We start from the raw sequence: 15873 nt of genomic DNA, 5'->3' as shown, positions 1-15873 counted from the left end.
TTCATAGCTTTTGCTTTATAGACATCAGCTACTTTAATATGCCTATCCGAATCGAATGAAACATATTTGAGCGGGATTTACCATCTAATGATGATGTTCAAGTTCACAATGTGAAACATACCATTTTCCTGTATCTTTGTTTAGAATGACCCGAACATTAGCCTTGCAATATGTTCTAGATGACCTAAACCCTTGCAATATGTTCTAGATGACCTTTTAGGTTCTCGCACTCGATTCTCTAGCTTTTCCCATTTTTCAACCCTATGTCCTTCCTTCGAACAAGCAAAATGCTTTATAACTTCAATTCCATTTTTGTTTCGCCTACAGCTACCTTTACGAACACCAAAGCCCATGGCACAAGCATATGCTTTATAAAATTCATAAACATCTTCTAATTCATCAAACTCCAAACCCAGTATATCATCTTTTGAAAGTTCATGCAAATATTTTGCATTTGACAAATTATTTTCTTTACTTTCCATTAACCTACACAAATTAAACATAAATAATATATAATGACGACTTTAAATACTCATGAAATATTAAATAAAAAATTACTATACTATAATAATATTGGAGGCTAAGTATTAAATTAGTATAATCAAAATTGTCAAATCACAATACCAAAGCTAGTATCATTTAATATTTTAGGGTTTAGTATATAAGGTTTAATGTGTAGCATTTAGGGTATAAGGATTGAATATTATTGTTAACAATACCTACACAAGGTGAGCGTGGTGGGGAGAGCAAAGTTGAAGAAGACCCAGCACGTATAGCAAAATAAACAATTGATAGGATAGTGGTATGTAGACCAACCGTCAGTGTGCCAATAGAAATTGCTTTATAATGCTTGTGAAGACTACCTCCAACGTCCGGTAGAAAACTCCCTTAGTGGGGGGGAGTCATCTCTTTAATGGACTCTACAATGATGTAACAGAAGTTGGCCTTAGTATAGTATCTTGTTCTCCAAACTATTTGATGAAAGATGGACTTGCTGTTGTAAAGCTTGTGCAGCAAAATTGTCTATTTATTGAAGGTGAATATGATGGTTCTCCACCTGCAACCTCTAGTAGAAAATTTCTTTGTGGGAGAGACTTCTTTTTTTTTATGGACGTTTTTTTATGCCATTTTAATAGAAACCGTTTATTTGCTTTACTTTTATTCAATGGTTGAAATTTCATACTATAAATAGGATTGACACTATGATAAATCAAAAAATCAAAATTAAAAATGTATAATAAAAAAACCCTAAACACATATAATTTAAAGTTGTCATTAAAAACCCTAAACATTGCAATTTAAAATCATTAACGTAAAGTAATAGCGATTTACGTAAAAACTCATAAGGAGAAATAACTAAATTTTAAATCTCAATGTAAGTGTGTAAGAGTTAACGTAACAAGTCAATTAAGTAAAAACAATGTAAATTTAATGAAAAGTAAATATTTAAATTTATATTCTCGAACTGAAAAAGTTCAACGACATAAAAATTTAAATTTTTGAATTAAAAATAATAAGGATAAAAATAATTATAGTTCAAAGTTGTCATGGAAAAACCTTGATGTAATACTGTAAGAATTGACGTAATAACTTGTGAAGCAGGAATAACTAAATTTTAAATCTTAACACAAGTGTGCGAGAGTTAACGTAACAACTCATTTAATTAAAAACAATCTAAATTTAATGAAAAATAAGTATTTAAATTTCTATTTTCTCATGCTAAAAGTGTTTAACGATATACAAATTTTATTTTTTAAATAAAAAATAATAAGGATAAAAATAATTATAGTTCAAAGTTAACATGGAAAAGCCTTGACGTAAAACTGTAAGAATTAACGTAAAAACTTGTGAAGATGGAATAAATAAATTTTAAATCTTAACGTAAGTGTGTGAGGATTAATGTAACAAGCCATTTAATTAAAAACAATGTAAATTTAATAAAAAATAAGTATTTAAATTTCTATTTTCTCAGACTAAAAGTGTTTAACGATATACAAATCTTAATTTTTAAATTAAGAATAATAAGGATAAAAATAATTATAGTTCAAGTTGACATGGAAAAGCCTTGACGTAAAACTGTAAGAATTGACGTAAAAACTTGTAAAGGTGGAATAACTAAATTTTAAATCTTAATGTAAGTGTGTGAGAGTTAATGTAACTAGGGATAAGAATAACTTTTATTGAATTAAATCAATTAAATATAATTTTAATATGAAATTAATAATATTTTTATAATTTATAATAAAAAATGAAATAAAATTGAAAGTTAAATAACTTAAAATAAACTAAATAAGTTTAAAAATTATCTACATTATTATCTTAAAATAGATAAGTTTAAAAATTATATATGTTGTTTACATGTTAACCTGTTATACAGGTTTTTATTATTTTTTAAAAATTTTATTCATTGACTTTACAGTAAGGTCAAACCTACTGTAATGTTCACCAAAAAATAATATTAATTAATATTTAATTAAATTAATATTTTAAAAAATTATATAACATTTAAATAAATTTGGATCGATTTAAATTCCGATCGAATGATATGGATACAAGTCTTTTTAGATTCAAATTAGATATGTTCTATAAAGTAGATATGTTCGAATTGTTAATTTATTCTGATAAAATGAAATTAGGATAAGTTCAAGATTGAATTGAATGATTTAAAAGAGTGGTGGATACAAGTATTGTATTAAGGTGAACCTTAGTAATAAGTCCCATTTCAAATCCATCTGATTAATTGAGATTAATTATTAAAAGGGCTCATTTTCAAAATAATTTTTAATGGTTCTTGCCAAACTCCAATGCTCATCATAAGAATGCAATGGGATAAATTGAGTTGGATATATTATAGTGATTAAGAACATTAATCATAAACAAAATATCTTCCATCTTACTCTTGATATTAAAATTTATGTTATGTTACCTACTTCCTAACCTTTGTGGGACTGGACTGATCAGATCAAGCTACTACTTGGACCCTCTTGCACAAGTAGTATATTTTAAACGTAAACACTAGCTCCCAAGTCTTGCCTATGAGGACTTTTATGGTTACCTCTTTCATATTAGCAAAAGAGAGATCAAGAATATTTTCTCAAATATGCAACTCTAAAACCATTGGTACCCAGAATCAATGATTCATGGCAGCACACTAGGAGTATTAGGACTGGTATATATTTTGTAAAAGTTGTATATGGAACACATACACAGCAGGGGAGAAGCTAAGCTAAGTGGGAGGGTGGATGTACGTACAAGACTTCAGGGCAGTGCGATACCCTTGATGGAAATATTTACATTACCAATGTAACCTCTTTCTTTCTTTCTTTTTTTACAGCTGAAGCACGAGCTCCACCAGAAACAGCTCTCCATCAAACCCTAGTCCAGATGATTCCGCAGGCTGAACTGCTCCATCCACCATTCCGCCATAAACATACAAATAACGCCCCGAATTATCTACAGAAGCTCGGTGAAATGATCTGGACTTGGGTTTATAACCCTTAGCTTTAACTCTCCTCCACATGTTTGCCAACAATCTCTTTGAGCTCAATCTAGCTGGCTGCATTCTTTCTAATGAGATGGCACTGATATCTAATACCCAAAAGTCATCCTTTCGGTGCCTCTGTGAATCTTCTCCTCCATGAATTAGCAGTCGCCCTCCTAAGATGCATGTAGCTGAATGGCCAACTCGTGGGAGGGAAACTCCGGCTGGTATGCTTTGCAGTTCGTAAAATATTTCTACCCATTTCGAATAATCCTCAGACACATCCAAGAGCCAGATATCATTCAGAACATCGTAACCCAATCCTCTCCCACCAAATAGAATTGTTCGTGTTCCCCCTATGCATGTCAATGAATGTCCTGAACGAGCAGGAGGAGAGGAATGACTCACAATCTCATGCCATGTTCCGAAACAAAGATTTTCCGAGAGTTCTAACACCCATGTATCACCCAACCTGACACCATTCCAACCAATTCCTCCATGAATAACCATCTTCCTGTTGCTTATGCAACATGCAGCATGGGCTCCGCGTGGAGCTGGTGCTATTGACCCCACATCTAGCAGCCTCCACGACAACGAGATACCAACATTCTCGTGGAATGCTACTTGCCCCACCCATGTATCACTGTGACGATTTCCCCGGTCATTGATTCCTCCAAATAGAACAAGATAATTGTCAATGGCAACACACGTATGCCCAAATCTCCCGCTTGGGATACCTGAATGAATCTTCTGCCACTTTAACATCCTCCGAGAATTATCACCGATGTATGCAGCCCAAGTGTCATCAACATGGCGTCCTAATAGGAGCAAAAATACAGAACAAAAAGTGAAAGTTATGATATCAACGAGGTAACAGGAAAAAGAGGGCTTCTTCATTTTTACTGGTTACTAAAGCAGTCAGATGATAACTGTAAGTATCTCCTTAATTATTTGCCAAATCACTGGCCAAAACTGCATATGCTTCACTAGAGATTACATTCCCAACAAATGCAAGGTTACCATCAGCCAAAAACAAAGTGAAACAATGGAATGTTCAAAATGTTTTGTTCACAGAAGGTACCTCATATTTGTTTACCAACGATAAGCTAGAGCAATCTTATACCATGAAGCTGAAATCATTCAAACTTAAGAGTGATGACATTTTTTTAACAATTCCTCTGTGGATGAAGCTAGGGTATGCTCCATGCCATCCATGGAAGCAAGGAAACTGGCAGCAGTGATACCATCTCTGGAAAGTTTTCATGCCACGTTACAATTTCATAATCCTCAAGAAGAACCTAATTGGTCCATCTAGAGCCTTTTACATCATCAAAATGACTTTTGGTCTGTCGCCCAAATGCCTATAGCTAAGTGCAGTGGTTGCTTCTAAGACTTGCACATGTGCTGTTGCACTTGTCAGTCCTAAGGTTTTTTACCATTACAGCAAAAAGTTAACCATTAGATGATGTGGACAAATTGCTCTTTTATTTTACCAGTGGAAAGAAATGTAGGAAGAAAATGGATAAACAGCACATCAATAAAGATGCTTATACAACAGACACCAAAGTGGCCATAAGATTTCTACCATTAGAGCAGTTTTTGTACTCATGTGTAAAAGCTCATGTGAAACTACCTCCTATCTCCTATCCAGTAAAATGAAGCATTATAATTTATATAAGCAATACAAAGGCATGTGTGGTCAAGCTCCTATGGAATTACATGGTAAACATATTTAATTTGCTTAAGATGTAAATAAAAGTATCACAGTGATCTTTCTCCCAGCTAGTTTGTTTTGTGATTCAGATTCTTTCTCACCATATAATAGTGGCTACACATTGGTCCATGTCAATCACCTTAACTACGAGAAGTGTGATTGGTGTAAATATTCGGTTGATCTTTAAAGGTTGTTGATCAGATTTATTCCTTTTACTGTTATCATAAAATTTGCTACAAAATAAATGAGGAACGGCTAAACTTGCCTAATCATAGTTCTTTTTAGTTTACATGAGCTCTCTTTGCAATGGGTTGCTTTCAAGTACCAGAACTAACTGCAGTGCTTCTACAGTAATCATATCCATGTTTTATGAAAAAAATGCTAATAAACTCTTTGGTTGTTCTTTTATTAATCTTTTGACCTTTGCTTTTGCAAGCAAAAAGAAAAGGAGCAAAGATTGGATTTTGATACAAAATCAAAAGGTATTTTTCAAAGAATTAAAAATTAAAAATATACAGTTTTCGGATAGTAAAACATATTGATTTTACTTTATATAGAACAATATATGCTACAATTAGTGTTTGATTGCAGTGATTTATTCATCTTTAATCAATTATGATTTGAATTCTAACATTTGCTGGTAATTTATAGTAAATTCAAGAAAGCAAAAAGCAAGTAGCAAAAGTAACAACCATATGCAGCATCAGTGCTTGAAAATGGAATAAAACTGTCCCTTTGGTTTCAATAAGCCTCCTAGGTAGCCTAGTGCCAACAAAATGATAAAGGGAAAATGCCTGAGAAAGTTCAGACAAACTCTAAGCAGGATGCTCGACTTTTTAACTACATAGATGCTTGAATTGAAGGAGATACTACCAAAATGGAAATGTTACCTGATAAGTTGACATAGATGCTCTTCGCTATTATCCAATACAAATTCAAAGGCACCTTAGCCATTTGATTTTAAAACGCCACATACACAATTTACGACGGAAAAGTCATCAAAGAATCCAAGAGATATGTCATCCTAGAGACATGCACCAAAAACAAAACAAAAGCAAAAGCAAAAGCAAAGACAGAGCTATTATTATCTGTACAAGTGACTGACCTCCTTCACAGCCACCACCAAACAAAACCAGGCAACCAGACACAAAATTGAGGGAGTGAGAGGCTCTGGGGCTTGGTAACAGCAAATCAGAATCTGGGTCAGAGAGTTTGTAGCAGCAAACTGAATCGAGCTGAGACACCTGCTTGTATAGCCTAATCCATGGAAGCAGTTGATGATCCTCATCACCATGAAAAGAAGACTTAAGGGCATCTACGGCTGTCGGTCCCCAGTCTCTCCTGCATATGGACTCCCACAGTGAATTACAACTTGCCAGATACCTGAATTTCTTACAAGTCATGGCAAAAGATAGAATTGACTCTATAGGAAGTAAAAGCAAGATTGTAAAGAGATGGTCTGGAGCTAAGTTAGCAATAGGTGATCCATTATTGAAGTTGCTGGTTCTGGCAGTGGAGCTAGTTTCTGCCATGGGAAAAGTGGTGTGTTTTTGTTTTTGGTGGTATGATTGCTTGGATTATATGGCTATGGTTAGTGGGGGGTGTCGAGGGCAGAAGGTAGAAACTGAAAACTCTAAAATGGGTCTGGATTTGTTGGGATTGTTCATATCTTTAGGAAAATGGCCAAATGAATAATTATTATTATGAATTTGTTGGGAGGACAATGGTAAGCTTTTCTTGGGTTTTGTTCATTGCCAAAGAAAATGCTCCTTTCCTTTTCATTTTTTCCTTACTTTGGTCGTTGCTCATAACTGTCAAATGGTGAATTGTCCAATTGGAAATGGTAAATTCAGCATCAAGGAAAGAGATAGGTGGGGGGCCCAAGAATGGTTTGGCCATATTCGTTCTCATTGTGTGAAATTACGAGCTTCACTTGGACAACGGACATGGCTGGTTAAGCTCACTTCTTTCGCCAAGTGACTTCCACAGCACCTTCCATCTCTCTCTACTCTCTAGTTTCTACGTATGGCCCGGCTGGGGCGGCCTATTCAACTGCTTGCACTTGTCCCCAGGCGCCACGCCTAAATCGGCTTTGCCAACCAAGGCCGACTGCCCAGATTTTAGGCCTATCCAACTACTGTCCCAAGTGTTACTGTGAGATAACATGTTCAGAAAAGATATAAAGTTGTTATTGATAAAAAGATTCAAACTCTATAAATATTTGATTAAAATTTGAAATGCTATATGAACCTAAATCTATACTTTAATACCTTTTACACTTCTCGATGATTATCCGAACCTGTTAAATACTTGACGGTTATGAAGGTCCATTTTTTTTACATGTTTGTGAACACCTAATTAGTTAACTTGAATCCAAAATAAGGAAGAAATTTATTTCACATCTAAAATATACAATCTACTAATAATTTTAATTTAAAAAATTAAAAAAATTAAAATTTTAAATTTAAATACCAAATAAGTTTTAAAATAATCTTAATAACAACAAACAATTTTTAAGAAGAAAACGATTTACTTTTCTCAAAATCTCATGAAAAATCATTCATCTTCCCCAACATCATCAGATGTGCAAGTTAAATTTGTAGTTGATCATAAATTTAAAAAAAAAAAAAAAGAATATCTTTTAGAGATAAGTCCCAATTTTGTTACTCTAGTCAAGTGAAGATCAAAGACCTTTCAATCGGTCCAGCTTTGTCATTATACTTTTTAATTTAGTTAAAAAATATTATAAAAAAAAAAGGAAAATTTTGAAAAATTATTTTTATTCATATTATCCAAGTTAGAAGGTTTGACTCCAAGATACAAATTTAGACTCTGTAAAACTAAATGAGACAAGAATAGTGTGATTGGAACTCAACCGATCCAACCAAACCTAATCCTTTGTCTTTGCCCAAAACAAAGTAGTGAGGCTTAAGTCCTTGTCAAGATTGAAACATGAGTTGATTTCCCTAATTCAATCTGCAACATTCATCTAAGACGTGGAGCAATACAAACCATTGGATAAAGTATTGAAAAGACGCTCCACCCGGGCCAAAAAATAAAATAAAAAAAATCTTATAAAATAGGAGTGGGTAAAATCAAATAAAACCAATTACTTATCCAAATCTAATACAATTTGAGTAAAACCATTTGGTCTAATTAGGTTATTGAATTAATCGGTCTAAAATGTTAGATCTGATTGATTTTTTGATCGATTTTCAATTTTAAAATTTTTAAACCAATATATCCAAAAAATAAACTAATTTTTCATATTATATATATATTTATTAATAAATAATATTTATATACATATATTAAGAAAAATTAATAGTAAACTTAATTAATAATATACTTAAAATATATTAATTTAATATATATATGTATATAAATTTTAATCATAATAATTTCATTTCAATTATATGTATTTATTTATTTGTAAATCTGTATTAATATGAAATTACAAGTTATATATTTTAAATGATGTAACTTATATGTTAATATTATAATATATGATAGTAAATATCCTATATATTAATATGTTATAATTATTATACTTTAATAATGTTTCGTAATATAAAATATTATAAATATATAGAATTATATAAATATTATAAATATTTAATTTGTACATAAACATTATTATAATTTATAATAAATTTTATTTATATAATTATACTTAATAACTTTATTAATTATTACCTTAATTTTTATAATACATTGTTTATAATTAGTTATTATTTATACAAACTTTAATATAAAACATTATAACATATAAATTACGTTATTAATTTCATATATACACAATAAAGAAATATGTTATATATATACATATATTTAAATTATAAATAAACATTATTGTAACTCATAATAGACTTTATTTATATCATTAAACTTAACAATTTATTAATTATCGACTTAGTTTTTATATCATATTATTTATAATTAATTATTATTTTTATAAATTTTATTATAAAAATTTAAATATTGTAACGTATAAATTATATAATTAATTTCATATATATAATAAAGTAATATTATATATATATATACATATTTAATTTATACATAATTTGTGTATTTTATAATTATAAATAAAATTTATAAATTTTAATATTATAATTTACAAAAACATAACAATAAAATTTTAATTCATTGATCCAACATCTAATCGATAAAACCAATTTTATATTTAATCAGTTTAATCTTCCTTTATATTTGATCATATTTAATCGATTTTTTAAAAATATTTAATCTATTTAATCTTTAAACATGATGTACCGTACCATCTAATTCACCCATTCGCTCACTTTTACCATAAAATGACAAGCATTGGCCATAACTTGCCTAAACGTTTTCTAGAAAAACCCACATAAAAAAGTTCCACAGCCAGGTAGTCTATGTTACACATTGCATGCAAAAAGGAAAATTACAAGCACTCACTTTTATGTGTAAATAACCTTCTCTATAGTATTACATTAGATTCAGTGATGGCTCAGATTTGCATCGTCTCGCCTTATGCCTCATATAAATATTAAAATTTGCAACTTCTATCTCTTCAGATTCTGCACTTGCCCTTTCTTTATTACTTTCCAAAGAGCAGCTTTGGCTTCCTCCAATGTTTCAACAGCCTGCCCTTCCTCAAATGACAACCTCTGTATGTTGAACTGCAAATAATACATCATATTATGATACAAAACTGGCATAAACCTCAGCTCCCCCTGGAAACCCAAAGTTTAAACATGTCAAGTGCCATCATATGGAATAAATGATACCTGTGCACCTTGTCGGACCCTGATGTCAATTCCCTTGCTGTCTATTGATATAAGAGCCGCATCATCAACCTCAGTTTCTGTTGATAGTAGCTCTTTGAGTGGCTTTGAAAAGGTTGAATTAAGTTCCTATAGTAGAAGCAAATTTGATCAAAAATTTGGACATACTGACAAATTGCATTAGGGCACATGTATAGTAAATGAATTAGTAGCTTGAGATCTTCGATAGAAAAGAACAACAAAACCATAAATATCTTTTGGCGGCAACAACAGCCGCAATGATACAACAAAAATAAAATAGAATACCATCCAAGAGGAAAACCGAAATTCTGAGAATTTAAAAAGTTCACCTTCAGATTCTGTTCACCTCCATCAACTGCAATCTTATCAGGTTTAAGCACCTCATATTCCTTGACATCAACCCATGCAACAGTGCCAAATCCTCCTATGAAATATATGTCACTGAAATAAATTTTGGCAAACAAACACATTAATTGTGTGCAACATAAAACAAATTATGTAAAGGACAAAATATTCAAAAATATTAATACAATCAATAGTGCGAAAGAAAAGATCAAGAGGAAAAATGGAAGAATCGCTTATTAACTAATAATGTTTATCCCACTGCTAATCAGACTTCTGAATACAAAACCATTGCATTATTTTACATGGTTATATATGTTATACAGAAACCAAGACTCTTAAGGTAGTTAATACAAGGCAATGAAACTAACAATGAAAACACACACTAGAACAGGATTTTCTTCATTTCTCCATATCCAACCAATTTCAGTTATCAAAGAGGGAATAATGAAGAAGAGCATAGAACCATATACTTGAACACTACACTGATTAGGCATCCAAGAAACTAGAAAATTTACATGGCTGCAAGCCTGCAGTGGCAAGCAGAAGCCTAGGTACATGATGCCACAAGCATACCTCAGACAAAACAAGCCAAAAAAAATCATGAACAATTTTTTAGAACCTTACTATTTTAAGAACCAGTAAGTGAGAAACACTACTTTTCTAAAGATTCTGTCTTTACCTTTCTCGTATCCCATGCAATTTGCAAAGCATCTTTTCACTTTTTCCATGAGTCCAACCATTGACAATTACATTTCCCATGTACCTTTTCACTTTTCCATTTATTTTAAATAGGAAAAAAGTATGAAAACTCTCATCTTTCCAATTGCATTATTTTTTTAAAAAAAGTCAGAATTCATTCATAAAGATAGGGCATCCATGTACAAACAAAAGAGGAGACAAAGACTGGAAAGAACAGTCTTAACCCTCTGAACACAACTGGTAAGACAAAAACACCAGTAACCAACCCTGCCCTTCAAACAAAATATTCACCTTTACATTTACAGTTAGCCGTCTAAGCCTACACCTTTTCACCAACACAAAATTAAACCATACAGGGAGTTAGCAAGACAAGGAAACACAACCAGCATGCCTGTTTCCTTCTCTTGCTAAAACAAGTAAGACTCCAGAACATCAAAATTCTCCCCCAGATTTACGTAGACCAAACCACTTGTTCCCCCCCTTCCAAAGTAATCCCCAGGGCCACACGACCACCAACAGCAAGGAAACTTCCACAACCACATAAACACCCCCGGTACACCTAGATCAAGATTCTTAAGCCATAGAAAAGGCAGCCAACCCAGAGAGAAATCAAGAGAAACAGACATAAACAAAACATGACAATTAAGGCAAAACTTGCAGCAGGTCCCTAACTCCCTAAACTCCCAATTGCATTAGTACTTCTTTTACTATTTTGCCTTATTTCTAAGTCTATTAACTTTCAAAAACTTTACAAAACTAAAAAATGAAATAGGAAAACACCAGAACAAAAGGAATAAATAAAAAAATAAAAATATTAGAACCACCTACTTCAACTGGAATTTGTAACCTTACTGGTTCTTTAAATGGTCCAATTTTTTTTTTAAAAAAAAGTTGGTATTTTCTCTACTTGGATAACCAGAAGGATTTTACAAGTTTAGACGCATGGGTGAGGGGTACACTATTCGAAAATGATGATTCGTGCAAGAGTTTTCCTAGGATTTGAAGGATGAAGTAAGCTGGAAATAGGAATCAACCTTCCAAATGGAAAAGAAATAGGGAATCTTACCAACCTGCATGAGTGATATAAACAGACAACAGTCTTTTAAGGCAAATAAGGAAGAGAAAACCAGTTGCAACTCTCGCTAGTGCCATGTCTAGTTATACCAAAGCTTGTGGTAAAATCACCAACTAAAAGTACTAGCAGGACAACAAGTATTGATTCCAAAGCTGTCTACGGAACTCACAGCCCCCCCACCACCGTCCCCAATAGAAAACACATTTTGAATATTCTAATTGGTGCTTTTAAAACGTTAACCTCTACTAAATATTATAAGTTGTGCATGACTGTGTAACAGATATTAGCAGTTTTCAAACAAAAGCATCACCAAAAAAATCAGGTCCAGATGAGATGCAATGCATAAAATAGCCCATACTCTCCAAGAAGGAACCATAACTCAGAAAAACTATAGACTAAAACAGACCTTATGTTCTGCATCCTGAAGTAGTAGAAATTTCCCCACTGTTGAGATGGTCCTTGTTGATGTTTTGCTATGTACTGTTTATGAGCCCATTCCTAGCAAAACAACCAGGCATTTTAATTTCAAAACCAAATACATCACTCCCCGCAATAGAGGGCAGAGGCATATTTTAGGCCCAAATTGTATAGATATACATAATACAAATTATGGAAGACATTTAGTGGATCCTACATCTAAAGGATAACCCCCAAACATGTGATCAAAGAGAAGAAAGGGAAGACCAAGTGGAAAAACTATCCAAATTATGCATTCTTTAAAAGGTGAAGAAACAGACGTTAGACTAGACATCCTCTAGAACCTAATCCACAAGGAGACTCCCTTAGTTGGAGGCAACAGAAACTTGCTCTCTACAGCTATTTGTAAAGCCATGAGCCCATAAAGGAAAAAGAAGAAGTCCCAATCTTTTTAAGTACATATCCCAGCCCTTTACTTGCTTGCCCCCTTCCCCACCCTCACCCCTTACCAAAAAAAGGGAAGAAAAAAAAAATAAGGATTTGAGTGACCACCTGTTGATGATCAGGAAGTGGGTAGACATCACCAAAAATTGTTACCCTTGCATTCGATAAGCCACTCCATCCAGGTATCTGTACACCTAATTGTCAATAAATTCCATAAATGGAGAATAACTAACCCGGATAATCCATCAGAGCAAAGAGATCGAAAGAACTAACCTGCACGACCAGGGTGCATCTGGGGTCTGCTAATAAATTCCGTGTGTGGATGGCCAATGGTGAAAATGAAAATATTGGGTCTGCAAGTTGAAAAACAAAGCTATATTAAATAAAGCTAATAACTTATACCCAAAAAAAAAAAAAATTCCTTTTGCATATTTTCCAATGTTATAGGAAAAGAAAGCACATCGCTTTTATAAAGGATAAACACATAGTTCCAAAGGCTGTTTCACTTAAAAATAAAATATTAACAGAGGAAACAAAAAAAGTTTAACTAATTATTCAGATAAAATATTTCTATGGTGGAACCAGAAAGAAACTAAATAATAAATCTTGAAAAGTCAACAACTTACGACCCATTGAATCAGGTGCGAAATCTACCAGAGAGCCAAAGGGATACCCTTCTCGTCGGTGGTGCATCCGAGACATTACAGTGCATAGATGAGCAAATCTGGCCTTAAATTACAGAGGCAATAAATTCAGGACTACCAAATTAAAATATAACTGGAAACAAAACACAGAGAAAGAGAATACATAGAAATCTTTTTTTTTTTTTTATTTCTCATATGACAGTACTTAGAACTCAAATAATAGCCTTTACTTGTTCCATCAAATTACGGACTGCTAAGGCTGGTCGAGGTAACCCATGTGCTGAAGTTGCACTCTGCACTCCACCAGATATTGGGGTTCTGAAAAGCCCAGCTCTCGTACCCCCACTTGCTCCACTTCCATGTGGGACTGTAAAAGGGGTTTCAACCTTTATCAATTTATCTACATCCTTTTCGCTGCTTTTATTGTGATTTGACTCACCCTTCAGAACATGAGAGAGACCATCAATACTGAGCCGAAGTAGCCACTTGATATATCCAACAAATGTCTATGTCAACCAAGAGAGAAAACAGGAAAAGGGTTCCAAAGATCATGCTAGAACTACTAGCTCATACAATATACTAGTACTAAAATCCACAACCTTATCCTAAAAGTTGTAAACCATTAAGTACATTAGATTTGAAATTTTCAAACTTCTTAAGTTTCATTTGGCTGTGACTTTTGCTATTTGCTTTTATTTTCTCAAGAATTACTAATAAGCTGAAGCCAATTCATTACTCATTAAAAATGAGCAAACAGTTAAAATCTAGCACACATTCAAACATAATATAAAAGTAAAACAAGCATTTTTTCATCCACAATAAAAATTAATATTTAATCATTCAAAAATATTTGTATCAAAAGCTTTGCAAATATGACAAACATCCTACATATGAACTTTTTACAGAATAAGGTGGTTTCTCATGTTTCTTTCTTAGATGTTCTGAGGCAAGAATTAGAGATAAGAAAGCAAACATTATATATATACAACTTAAAAAGAACCCAAATAAGTACACAGAAAAAACCAAAAAAAAAAAAACAACATTCATAGTGTTTAGTTCTTAGCACCTGAGATACAGAGAGACTATCTTCAGCGACAAAGTGAAACTCATTATTAAGGGTAAGAGGCTGCGGCTCGTCTTCACCTTCCTTAGGTACCTCGCGAGATACAGCTTGGAGACGAAACCCATCAAAAAGAGAGGTTTCAGACTTGAATTTAAGAGACCCAATTCGTCTATTTGCTGCTTTGATCAAACAACATGAAGAAGAAGAAGCAGCTGGCAATTGGGTGTTGAGAAACGGGTATGTCTCAGGGAGAGTAGAGAGGAACCCTGAACTTGAAAGAGATTCCATTGGAGAAACACAAAGTGACCGAAGCGCCTTTCTTAGGGTGGAAAATATGGGTTTAGAAAAGGGTTTTCCAGTTTTTCTTTCCTTAAAAAGGGTTTTTGCGTTCGTGCGGGGGACTTTGTGTGTTTGTCTTTTTTTTTTTTATTGAGTTTTGAATTCTGCAAAAGACCCTATAGGATTTTAAAAAGGGAATTTTTAGGATTTGACCTCCGAGTTATACATGCTTTGGTCAATATTGTTTTTTAATTTAAAAGTTATTATAAAATTTTTATAAAAAATAATAATTTTTAAAATTAAGTTAAAGTTATTTGGTAAAGTTATTTTTTATAAGTTCTTTTTTATAGATAAGCTATTTGATAAATAATTTATATAAATTTTAATTTAAGTTAAAATTACTATAAAAAGTATTTAATAAATAATTTTTTATTAATCATAAATTTTTTTACTCAAAATAGAAAAAATTAACTTTATTTTTTATCTATTTAAAATAAATTTTTAAAAATATAAAAACATTTTTATATAACACAGACTTTTTGCAACATGCGTGAATATTTTGGCTTACGAATATACATTTCTTATCTTTCAAAAAAAGATATTTCTTTTGCAAGAATTAAAAAGTTTAAGAAGAAAATTTATTCAATATAAAATTAATTGAAAATAATAGATATTGTCATTTATTTCATAATTTTAATTGAAATTTTAAGTCTAAATTATATAGTACAAAGTTTTATAATTGTTAAATTGTCTTGTAAAATCAAAATGTGGATTTATATTATTTATTTTTGTATCTTTATCAAAATTAGGTTAAGTTAATTTGGTTTTGATAAAAAGATAATATTTTAATCAATAATATGATCTCTTAAAGTGGTTTAGACTTTAATTTTATTTGAGAAAAGAACTGGTTTGTCAAAAACACAAA

General features: G+C 32.0%; 2 protein-coding genes across 3 annotated transcripts; both read right to left on the bottom strand.

The window, feature by feature from the left end:
• Positions 1 to 3311: 3311 nt before the first annotated feature.
• LOC110426357 (Kelch repeat-containing F-box family protein) lies at positions 3312 to 7148 on the bottom strand. Its single transcript, XM_021441575.2, has 2 exons — positions 6301 to 7148; positions 3312 to 4299 (listed from the first exon to the last, which is right to left on the bottom strand). Exons 1-2 carry the CDS (start codon positions 6725 to 6727, stop codon positions 3329 to 3331), a joined length of 1398 nt encoding a protein of 465 aa, XP_021297250.1. The 5' UTR covers positions 6728 to 7148; the 3' UTR covers positions 3312 to 3328.
• A 2359-nt stretch (positions 7149 to 9507) lies between these two features.
• On the bottom strand, positions 9508 to 15089 carry LOC110426196 (uncharacterized). Of its 2 annotated transcripts, none has more exons than XM_021441360.1 (9): positions 14673 to 15089; positions 13837 to 14091; positions 13589 to 13691; positions 13236 to 13315; positions 13071 to 13148; positions 12508 to 12599; positions 10312 to 10423; positions 9965 to 10090; positions 9508 to 9856 (listed from the first exon to the last, which is right to left on the bottom strand). In XM_021441360.1, the coding sequence occupies exons 1-9, from the start codon at positions 14955 to 14957 to the stop codon at positions 9740 to 9742; spliced, it is 1248 nt and encodes a 415-aa protein (XP_021297035.1). In that variant the 5' UTR covers positions 14958 to 15089; the 3' UTR covers positions 9508 to 9739. The 2 variants fall into 2 exon arrangements, with proteins under 2 accessions (XP_021297035.1, XP_021297036.1); XM_021441361.1 differs by having other exon boundaries at positions 13837 to 14046.
• Between the last annotated feature and the right edge of the window lie 784 nt (positions 15090 to 15873).

The sequence above is a fragment of the Theobroma umbraticum genome, unplaced genomic scaffold (assembly GCF_002168275.2).
Source record: "Theobroma umbraticum cultivar Fairchild unplaced genomic scaffold, ASM216827v3 scaffold_55.0, whole genome shotgun sequence".
Classification (NCBI taxonomy): domain Eukaryota; kingdom Viridiplantae; phylum Streptophyta; class Magnoliopsida; order Malvales; family Malvaceae; genus Theobroma; species Theobroma umbraticum.
Note: the sequence above shows the minus strand (reverse complement) of the source record. Positions and strands in the feature narration are given on the sequence as shown.

Bases quoted from the DNA above. Each gene is read 5' to 3' on its own strand.
- LOC110426357 (XM_021441575.2), bottom strand. From the start codon at position 6,727: ATGGCAGAAACTAGCTCCACTGCCAGAACCAGCAACTTCAATAATGGA. The intron at 4,300-6,300 runs GTCAGTCACTTG...TGCTCCTATTAG, and splicing joins TGGTGGTGGCTGTGAAGGAG to GACGCCATGTTGATGACACT.
- LOC110426196 (XM_021441360.1), bottom strand. From the start codon at position 14,957: ATGGAATCTCTTTCAAGTTCAGGGTTCCTCTCTACTCTCCCTGAGACA. The intron at 10,091-10,311 runs GTGAACTTTTTA...CTTCTACTATAG, and splicing joins GAGGTGAACAGAATCTGAAG to GAACTTAATTCAACCTTTTC. The intron at 9,857-9,964 runs GTATCATTTATT...TATTATTTGCAG, and splicing joins GGGTCCGACAAGGTGCACAG to TTCAACATACAGAGGTTGTC.